We start from the raw sequence: 11555 nt of genomic DNA, 5'->3' as shown, positions 1-11555 counted from the left end.
GGACATCCTTCTGATATTTGTAGTACTGTGTTTTAGCAAGGAACTCAAGTCCCACAAATTGACAAACTTGCAATTTTACTTAACGTTGATCCACTGAACAGCAAAGCAGATGAACAAAGTACATTTCCAGTAGGCAGTTTTCCAAGCATAGGTTGTGCTGACCATGAAAATGAGTTATGCTGGTGGACACAGCTGGCCTGGATTTTCAGGTTGGTGCCTTTGATTACACAAGTAAAATTCACCAATGGCTCCCCAAATATCCTCCTATGTAATTTATGATCACATTTAATCATCTGTATAATCCCTAGCAGGCAGCAGTCGAATATAATGTATTTCTGCTCCTTTAAAAGCCAATCGTCTTGTAGTACTGTGGTTTGCGATTCGATGGTGGTGGACAACTCCCCCAAAGTAGGAATACTGAAGTTGAGATCATGACCATATTTGTCAACGAATTGTGAAGATGCTTCAATTATTTCAGGCTGTGATATTTCTGCATGAATTGAAGAAACATGGATAATTTAATGTTTCATCAGTGGACACTTTTTTGAGGGTGTAGATTGCATCATCGGGTCTGCAAAAATGTTCGATATATCTTGTGTGTCTTCAGTTTCATCTAGGCGATGTTTGGCAATGTAGCAATGATCCGTGGTTACTTTCCATGGCTCACTGGTGACATTACATTCATATTCCGGCCACTGGACATCTGCATCACAACTCAACCTTGACTGGACCATGCTGTGTCTCAAAAAGTAGTTGCTCCATAGTGACATCCGTTTGGCAAGCGACATCATTAGTTTCAGTTGTTGTGCGAGTCTTTATGCTCCTCTTCCTCCTGGGCCTCTAACAGATTGAAATAAAAACATGCTCAATTTATAGCACACATACAGCCGATACGATTTAACAACTAAAAATGTAATATCAGCAAAATATCAGCTTAAAAACTTCTAAACAAACTAGTTTGTTCTTTACCCTTGTTTTCTTTACTTTCGTTGAAACAGGGGACTTCGATGTGCCGACCACAAGACCACGCTAAAAAAAAGCATTTTTACAAAGTATAAACCCAGCACTCAAAGAAACATATGTACATATCTACAAATAGAACCTACTTTACGTATGTAAAATATTGGAACCTATTAAAAATGACAACGCCAATCAGATGTGATGATAAATTATATTTCAGATTATGTTATGTATACTTCTGTTCTATGTGTGTCTTCCATTTCAACCGCTTCATTGGTACATTCCTTGGACCAAACATTAAAAGAAAGTTAATTGTCAAGCAGATTTAATCAATCCCTGATCTCACAAAGTACTTCTCGACAAAGTTGTTTTCAATAATTGTGCACCTGAAATGAGGTCAGTCGTCGTAAAACAATAAGAAAATTCTTAGCAAGATCAAGTCTAAAACTGGGAACGTGTGACATTTTCAACATGTACATTTCACCCGATAACCTTCCGAGATGTCACATAGAGTTGATGTGATATCCTGCAAAACAGTGATTGAAATGTTGCCTCGCAAATTATTTTGCGCTGTAATGTTTTCATTTAAATGTATTCTGCTTTGGGTAGTAAGTTAAATCTTATTAACAAAAAACTTTCATACAGTGAAAGGATACATGCATTTCAATTTCATAGTATGTTTTTGGGGAAGTTTTACTCTGATTGTTGCACGTCTATCGATGATTATTACTTCAAGGTCAAGGTTGTTGACTGAATTTTTTGCACTTTACTAACAGTATTGTACATTTTTTGAAAAATAAAAACACTTATAATTTCATACAAAATAAAGTAGATCCACAAATATCAATGTAACGCAAATTCTAACTATGCATACCTCATACTCCGGAACAGTTTCAAATGAAGAAGGGATTGTCGAAGTTCCAGCATCCCCCTAAAACATAGTAATTAATTAAAGCAAAATTAAAAAGAAAACATCAGATGCAGACGATGGTCCATATTGAGAGACACTTCTACACAACACTTCTTGGCAATAACTAATATTATACATAATCTTCAAAATGTTTCAATTTGAAGTAGGCTACATGCATGTATTGTTCAGTCGCATATAAAGGATTAGTATAAAATAGTTACTTGATAGGTGAGTGATGTTACTGTTGCTGAATAGTGATCGATGATGAATCTTACTCCTTTATATTATGTATATAATCAAAAAAGAGTCCAATTGAAAAGGTACTTTAGTTTTATAAATTTGACCACATCCAACGCTTAAAAACATTACTACGTGCATGTGGCTTGGCCTCACCATTGGGATAATCTAAGTGTCTGTGGTTTAATCATTGGTGAAGGTCTGTACTTCTATCAGTGAGCTCTATGTAAAGAAAGACCTATTAAGCAACAAATTTAAAAGAAATTAAGCGAAGGTGTGGATAGATAAAGTAGTCTAAAGTGAACATTTTTAAAAGTACTGTGCCTTGAGTCACGAGCGCAACTTGTGTAATATAACATTGATGTATATATTCCCCAAAAAGTCAAATAGGGTCATCAGGTTACCTTTTCCCCACACTAATTCATTAAATTGTGAGATCATTTAGAAGACATGTATAGAGAGCACTCTTTATTTACCAACATACATAAATTCTTTGTCCACTACTCACTGGAGCCAGTGTGTGCTGAAATTTTGTTGGAACTGCATTGGGAAGTAATTTTCGAAGGCATCTGGGGCAACGCTTTTTAGTGTATTGAGATGCTTAGTTCATATCGTCTGAGAAGTGCATGCTCCAGACGTGGAATTGATTGCCCATCATGTCTTCCAAGACATCATTGGCTTTGCTTTCAATCTCGGACAATGGAAATCCGCAATTTGAAATCCATGTTCTTATTAAACTGAAATGCTTTGGGAATGCATGCAGAACTGTGCCAGGAGTTTCGACATGGCTCACAGTAGAGCAATCAAAAACAATACATGAAGGCATTCTTGAAATGCCCTTAAGATTTGTTAAAGAAATATAAATTATTAAAATTAATAAAGTATCCCTGTGAGCAAAGCAACAATCACATACCTTTGTTTGTAAACTTTGTTTTAAATTTAAATATTATCACAGCGATCAAATTAGTCAGAACTCATTGTTTTACCGCAAATTGCAACGTATTACTAGTTAATTCAATAAACTTGCCACCAAAAGAAAACATGCATTGAAAACATGGACCACAAAGTATCACATTCTGATTCAATGCTCTGCAATAAAGCATGCTAATTCCAGAGATAAAAATACATAAAACGTTTGATAATGGTGAACTCTGAGAAATTAAAATGAGAATATGGTGTACATTGGGTATAAAACAAACTTTCCGAGCACCGAAAGATGAAACTAAAGAAAGAAATAGATGACCAACCCTTACTTGAACACACAGATGAGTAAAATGGGCAAGCCTGGTAACAAATGGCGCTATACCTTGTGGATTGCAGAGATATTCCATGGTGAACCATCAAGGTGTTGATCAAGGCTTAGAAAAGTGGGTGTGTATGTGAATGTGTGACTTGTTCGTTGACACCCACCAAGCCTCAATGCCAATGTTTGACCTCCTCATACCCATGCACCCAGCCCACTCGGGAGCGCAGTCATAGGTGCAAACTGCCATTGATACTGTAGGGGGATGGATGCGCGTGAGGCGAGCACCATAGGCCTGGAGCAATGTTGAAGAGATACATACATATGTCGCTTGCAGGGACGGGGTCTTCAAAGGGGAGTCGAGAGACACTGGGTCTGGGGAGGCCATGTGGACAATGGTCGCAGTGCAGTAAACCCCACTGAGATGTACAGGGTGTTTGGCACTGTGAGCGTCCCAATCCACCCAGCCCCCTCGGGAGTGCACGGTCATAGGTGCAAACTGCAAATGATACTTGAGTGGGATGGATTGGCATGAGGTGAGCGCAAAACGCCACCAAACATCTTTCATGAATCTCCTAGACGGTTGGACGTGTTAATTTACTGAAAAATTAAAACAACTATTTATATCAACTCTCCTTTTGATTTACTTTGGTAATGTAGATGGCGCAAACTCCAAATTGTATTGATGCGGTTGCGATACTGTGTGTAAAAATCCTTGTGCTGTCACTGGGGAATTTCACGCGAATGGCTCGAACGACAGAGGCAGGTATTACTCTTCAAACACTGAATCCAAGACTTCTATGAATCCATCATGAAAACGCACGATAGGCCACAAGCCTATACCATCTGTGAAAGAGAAACAGAAATAGTTTACTAGAATGAACCAGATCACTGTACTTATTTTAGTTTGAAACGTCATTTGAAGTACAGGAAAATTACAAATGTGAACGTCCATTGAAGCAAGAACAGTTTGGCACCTAAGGAAATATTGTTTTTAAGTTCAAAGTGGAAGAAACTATTTTTCAGACGTTGGATCTAGTGATGAATACTTTGGTTTTAAATTAGTGAGAGATATGTATTCAAATTCTAGAGAAAAAAACATTTGTCAGTGATCGAAGGAAGTTACTATGATATAGGAGAACGTCAAATGTTAGCAGTCTCAGTTGTCAAACTGACATCAGATCTAGAGTAAACGTACTCATGACTTGGATTATCAGGGCAAACTGTTGCTCGAAGTTTGTGCATAAAGGCCATCATCCGCAACACAGATCTTGTGAGGCAGGCTGCCCCAACGTCATGCATCTCGGTAACGCATAGCGGTGTTGTCTCTTCTTCAGCTATGTAGGCCAAGCATCCAGAGTTTTCTCGACAGCAGCAGTTCTCCACTTCGGATGGCATAAACCCGCAACCATAGCAGGTACACCAGCTGGAAACGTCTTACATGCTAATGGGTTCAGGCTCCGGTGATTATCCGATTCCCCATCGTTCCCGCTTCTTTCTCTGTCATTTAATTCCTCCTGTGAATATTCGGGCTCGTACTGGTATGGTTTTATTGTGCCATGGTTCTTGATTATTTAATAAGTACAAAATCAAAAGTCAGAAAAATAATGTGTTTGTTGGTATACAAGAAATACCGTTAAAGAAGGAAAAGAGAACACACTGCCATGTTACAAAAACCCATAGTGCAAAGACATGACCAATAGGCACAAAATATGAAATTACACATTCACACATGAAAAAAATAAGCCTTCTAAAAGTGCAATTTAAATATGGTTTGGCAAAGACATTTGCACATGATATAAGAAATGTTTAAATAAAAAGCAACTACTGTGTTCAGTCAGTTCACATAGTGTAAGTACCTGTTTGCAGGGCGTTGAACTAGGAAGATAGCTGAACATAGCAGAAACAAGCCACAGAGCCTCGAAACGTAATAGACACAAAGGAAAAAACTCTTGTGTGATCGAAAAGGGTCTGTTTATACTTGTAGAGGAAAGAGGGGTCTTGGTACTTCCATGGAGAAACGAAAATAGCTTGCGCACAGAGCACGTTAATACGAGACGTGCATTGGCTTTGTGAAACGGGACGCAAGCGTCTAGTGATGTCAGTTTGAGGGGCGGGTAATCTATGTTCATGCCGCGAGGGCACCAGATGGTGGTGCCCAATCCATTGTTTTCGCATGTCTTCATGTGAGGAAAACTAAGCTAAGATGCATAGGACATTTTTTTTAAGATCGAATACAGTATGCTTAAAAATACATGCCCGATCGATTGGGAGAACACAATTTCTGAGCGTACTTCCCCTTTAATATGCCCTGTAAATGAGCGTGAAAAAGAGTTAGCAAAAAAAAACGTCCCACTTCTAAATGCTTTGTGACAATCACCTTCTTTGATGCTGTTAAGGCTGTTTTTGTCATCGATCCCCTTGTATCTGAGGGTTTAGGAAGATTGCTAATATGCTAATAACTTTCCTCATCTTCCATGCAGTCTTCGGAATAGAATATTAAAGAGAAAAAAAGGGCATTAAAAAATACAATAAGTGGTATTTGTTTATTTTCATCTGGACTTACTGCTAGAGAAGGGCCCTTCATGTACGTCACAATAGCATCAGTCAAAAGGGACATTGACGAACAAGTGCACACTGGGGGACCTCTCTCTGGAACACCACAGATTGTCAGAAAACAGAGAAACTAACAGAGATGCCCATACTAACAGGAGAGTACTCTGGAACTGGCAAGCAGGGCCCTTGACTAAATGGTAGTGCTTCAAAGGCAGAAGAAAGCAGTGTGGCTCAGAGATAACGCACAATACAGAGCCACTCACTAGTGTTAGCAGCTGACTGATCATTTCTATCAGCAACAGAGTCACAGGCCAAATCAGTTAAATACTGCTTCTCGTTTCCTTTAAAAAAGTAAATAATGCATTAGTCCACTAGCACAGAACTCCTAGAACACACAGAAAACTAACAGGAGGTAAAAGGAACGAGATCAGGAAATCAAAAGATTTTCTTATCTAATTTAGTTTTAGGGAATCTGCTTTCAACATATCCTTCCACTGCCAGGATGAACAAAGAACTGAACTGACCAAAGGGTAGAGGAGGTGGCAGACCTACCCAATTGGGCCTCCAAGCTCATCTTACTTAAATCTCTCAAGTTCTAGGTTCATGCGCCAGCACACTATGTAATGACATTTGTACAGTAGGAGTGAAGCGGCTGCAAAATAAGACTATGGCTATATTTAAGGACACAATGTAAGAAGATGAATGAACTAAGACACAGGGAGAGTGTGATTTTCACTCGATCACGCCTCTTTTTCAAGTGGGAAAGCTAAGATTTAAACTCTGCTTTTCTGTTTCCACAACCACCACAACCACTAGGCAGCATCTCCTTTACAGTAGCCCTCGGAGGAAACTGAAACCTCCAAAATACTTGCTCTGCTGTCAAGAGGGTGTCAAAGTGGCAGTATTTGCACTACTCATGATCACATTACCTTATATACACTGTGATTCGTGCTCCAAAGACACCTCTCTAAAAACATAAGAAATGCCGTAAGTGGCAGATTAGTATTGTAGTACGCTCAGTACTTTGTCAATCTCCTTCCCCGAAATAGCCCCCTTGTGCAGTAAAGGCCTACGCATGGGATACATAACCTTAACAATATCTGGTATACAGCACACACTAGAAACATTCAATTCTGCATGGTACCCATTCATCTTTACTATATTCTTCTGCCTCTGAAATTAGCACGGTCATCTCCAATGACACCAGTTTCATTAATGCGAGCTATCCAGATGATGCCAGGCCTGGACCACACAACATTTCACACAAAAGACCCTGCTCTGTGGGTAGTGGTAAATGAGTACAAGTAAACATGGATATCCAGGACAGACAGTAACACAAAACACAGTCTGTTTGGAAGAAGAAATTACTATTACAAGTCTGATCAAATGGCACTGGTAAGTGGCAGAATAACAGGAAATGTTGCAGATTAAGCAAGTGCAGACTAGTTCTGATCAGAAGGATTAAAGCCATCAAGAAGTCAGAGAATGTCATGAAATACAAAATTGGAGGAGGATGCAGGGTAGGGAAACTCACTGGAGTTAGGATTGCTGAGATGGAAATACATGGGACATTAGTACAAACTGAAGTGTTTTACTAGGACCATCAAGACGTCAAGGAAGAGGGTTTAGCACAGTGCCCACCTCATGACTCTCCTTACAGGCCTATCAGCACATACACAACCACTCTCAGCAGGGGCCACAACAACTCTCAGCAGGGGCCACAGATACAAACATTCGCAAAAATGCAAACTGTCAAAGTGATCACCTTTACACTGTCCAGAGACTAGAGGGATGAGAGTAAAAACACAGGGGTGAGCTCTCTCTGATGGGGACCACTGCCAGGTGTTCCAACTGCAGAGAAATATGCAGAGGAAAGAGATAGAGGGGGGAGGTGGCCCGACAGTGAAATAATGACTATAGTTTCTGCTACTGTACAAATTAGAACATAGGCTAATTGGTTAATTGGGGCTAACCGTGAAAGACAAGTACTAAAGAATAGGCCGCAGTGCATGCCTGGGCCACAAAGTGCGCATGATTAAATGTTACACCTCATTGGAAAGTGACATTCCAGGGCTCCTGAAGCAAGACAGGGCTGCTATTTGTCGTTTTAAAAAAGATCATGGACTTTAATTGGTTTGAAGTACTTTTTTTCTGCCAGCATAAACACAGACTGAATCGAGCACACAGCATATTATACATAGCTCAGGGAACTGAAAGTAATAAAGGGTTCAAAAGTGAGGGGTGCTGTGAGCTGTTTAGCTCCTGCTTGTAGCCTAGAAGAGCCTGTGTAGCTTGCCACAAAAAGCTAGCAGGAGCTACATTTGGCTCCCCAGGCCAACTGATACTGGCCTAACAAAACTATGAATTTAACTCTGTGCGCATTTGGAATAATCTATAAATAAATATTAGGACCTAGCTATACAACATTTAACGCATACAGTCATAAATAATGGAACAATGATAAGGTTCGTATCTTATGTAAAAGTTAAATGTGCAGAACGCTATGTACCTGTTCCTCATTCCCCAGTGGTAACTCTTGGTCACTGGTTAATGTGGGATAATCACTGGTTTATTGTAGTTCCTGCATATCCAATCTTAATTTCGATCCCTGTAATGAGCAAAAAAAGCCTCCATATTTTCAGACTAGGCAAACATCACCGACATGCACATCTTTCCAGAAGCAAGAAGAACTCTCAATATGTAGCAGACTAAAGAAAATAACATTTATTCTGCACAATGACAATAAAAGATGAAAAGCACTATACAACAGTAAAAACATCTGCTACAATACAAGTTTTGTGTCTCCACATTGTGTACAAGAGGCGAGTGGAGTACCCCCCTGAACAGGTGCCAACGTCTGCTGAAAATGGCATGGAGAACTAATCTATGGTCACTACGCTCCGTAGTAACATTCACTGCCAGTGGATTTACTTTTCTTCTATCCATCGCCTGCTAGCAAGGGAAAACCTACACGAAACACATACAAAAGGTAGAATTGTGTGTGGCATTTCCATTTGTGTCATTAGGCTGTGAATTACTCATTGATTTCATGACTGGTTCCCTGGAGATCCTGGCATGTTAATTTCTTGCCAGGTTGAAGTTGCAGATTGGCCATGGTTTGACCGCCTTGATGTGATAAAAAAATAAAGGTTATATAGAACGGGGGAACACAGAAAACGTCTCAAATCCTTGAAGCACCAATCTTCCTTTGAAATGTTGCTCATCGGATCTGTGTGCGAAAGAGAGGTGGGAGGAAAAATTAGAATGTGTTTTAGAGGCTCAGAATTGATGAAAGCTCCAACTGTGGAGATATCACATGAGCAAACAATCTGGTCAACCATGGCACAGCGCAGACAATCTCTTGGAGGAGTGACAGGGAAGGAAAGGGATGGGGTATGAAACTTGTGAATTCAAATATATGAGATCGTGAAAAATATAATTGTGTATGAAAGGGAAAACTGCAGGGAAAACTGCACACCATGTGGTAATAATCTCAGAATGGGTATCACAGCTGAGAGGGCAGAAACAGCAAAGAGAAATAGACGCCGACTAAAAATCCACAACATGGTAGTTCATAGATGAAAAACTGACCTTTAACTATATGCAAATGATTTACAACTTCTGAGGCTGACATCCATTTTACGAGAGGTGGTAGCTACACTGGGTTTACTTTAAAACTCACATTAAAAAAAAAAGAGATGAACACCTTTTTACCTATGAAAATGGACATCTTAGTCTGCATATAAGACAAGACTACCGAGGACAGCACAAAAGCAAAACAGGTCTTGCAGCAGAAATTCCACTTACAGTGTACTTATCCCACTTCTTCTCAGGGTCGTATGGTTCCCAGCGGCTTGCAGGGAAGATATGCTTGTTTTTCTCATACCAGCTTCGGAGGACAACCTTTCCCGCATGTGACTGGGTGGAAATAAAACAAGTTAGGAATGGTGTCCACTTGGACAACTAGGAAACACTGACTAAGCTCCCCCAGTATATAAGTCTTAGAGTTTCTGTCTATAGCACTCTTAAAAGGGGGCTCACCCCAGAGCCAAAACTGCAAACAAAAATAATGCAGCCCAAAATGACAAGACAATATGGCGGCATAGAAAGTGATTATTCAAACTGGAGGTTTATGAAATGTAGTATACTTTTCTACCCCCTCGAGTTCACAAAAACATCCTACACAAAATAATAACATGTACTCAAAGGTTCACCACACAAGCTCTCCATTCTGAATATTTGCTTTTATAGTCAAATACTGATATTTTGTAGGATGTATGAATGAGTGTGAAGATCAAATTCAAATCTATCAGCAATGAGATACTTTTGCAGCTTGTACTGTTTTTAGATTCAAATGTTGTGCATTCTGCAATCTAGTGGTTGACCTGGAGAATAATACTTTTTTGATATATCTTTAATGTAGGCATCGCCAGGGGTGTATATCATTAATAGTTTCCATGTATGACATGCCCATGCAAACCAAAATGTTCCTAGTCAATGCCGTCCTTGTTAGGACAGTTTTTTTGAAGTCCAACTAAGGGCTTAGTAATACCATTCAAATGAGACAGTAGGAGACTTCACTCTTAGTATAAGGCAGTACCACCTGAGCATATGTAGCGTAGAAAGAGCAGCTAGGCTTACCTTAGGAGTGAGAGAGGAACTGAGCTATGAGCTATGCGGTCTAGTCTTTTGGGTGTGGCAAGCCTGGGACTATTTTACCTGGACTACTTTACCTGAGACTATTTAAACCACACCCAAACAGCAGAACATGCTTTGCGTTATTCTGCTGTGGGCAGCGTAACTCTCACCGTGTCCAGTTCTTTGATGCCAGCTTACCTGAAACCAAGGACCTGCAGAGAGAGAAAGAACACTACGAAACTTACCTGGAACAGTATCCGGTCTTCAATCCATCGCTGACTTCAGTTCCACTCACCTGAAGGTACAAACTCCATCATCCGGCACCGCATGGATGCTGGAATACCATAACCTGGAAAGAGGAGAAAGAAAGACCGCATTAGTAAGCGTTTACTCACGTTTCCTCCCGAATGAAAAAAGCCACACAATTCTTACCTGGGTAGTCATCTCCTGGTCAGTATCATTGCTGGAACATTACAGCACTCGGCGAGGAACATCGCAATCTGCAATGAGAGAAAAGACACAGGTTAGCAATATAAAAGGCGAAACAGCGCTGCGCATCGCGCATTACTCACCGGACAGCATCGCGCACACTGCGCTTTCGCCTACCGACCCATGCTCATCTTTAAACTGCATGACAACACCAAAATACCTTTCCATACCTAAAAGGAAAGAAGCAAGATGACATTATTTGAACATAAGAACTGCATATAAAGACTGTAAAGCAGCAAACCTGCGGAGTCGCAGCAGGCCTCGATTCCCACAGGGGGGCTTGCACCAGTGAAGTAACTTGGTCGCTGCTCGCCCCCACATCTACACGCCCCTGCCACGAGGGGCAGGACGGAGAATCCACCTTTTACAATATTAAGGTGCGGAGAAGGCCCAAGGGGGGAGGAAGGAGATGAGGCCAAGGGAGGTGGGAAAACAAAGACAATCTGGTATTGAATCCTGCTCTCCTATATTGCAGACCCATCTTTAACCAGAGGCATAACCAAGGGACCGGTAGAGGGTTTG

General features: G+C 40.5%; 1 protein-coding gene across 1 annotated transcript in view; it reads right to left on the bottom strand.

The window, feature by feature from the left end:
* Positions 1–8607: 8607 nt before the first annotated feature.
* FAM50A (family with sequence similarity 50 member A) overlaps positions 8608–11555 on the bottom strand; it is a 357741-nt gene continuing 354793 nt past the window's right edge. Inside the window, exons 12-13 of the mRNA XM_069645472.1 lie at positions 9714–9824; positions 8608–9135 (exon numbers count right to left, since the gene is read on the bottom strand). Of these exons, the coding sequence (XP_069501573.1) occupies positions 9127–9135; positions 9714–9824 (120 nt within the window). The 3' untranslated portion in view covers positions 8608–9126. The remainder of the gene's footprint in view (positions 9136–9713; positions 9825–11555) is intronic.

Source organism: Ambystoma mexicanum, chromosome 2p (genome assembly GCF_040938575.1).
Source record: "Ambystoma mexicanum isolate Mex_15411 chromosome 2p, UKY_AmexF1_1, whole genome shotgun sequence".
Classification (NCBI taxonomy): domain Eukaryota; kingdom Metazoa; phylum Chordata; class Amphibia; order Caudata; family Ambystomatidae; genus Ambystoma; species Ambystoma mexicanum.
Note: the sequence above shows the minus strand (reverse complement) of the source record. Positions and strands in the feature narration are given on the sequence as shown.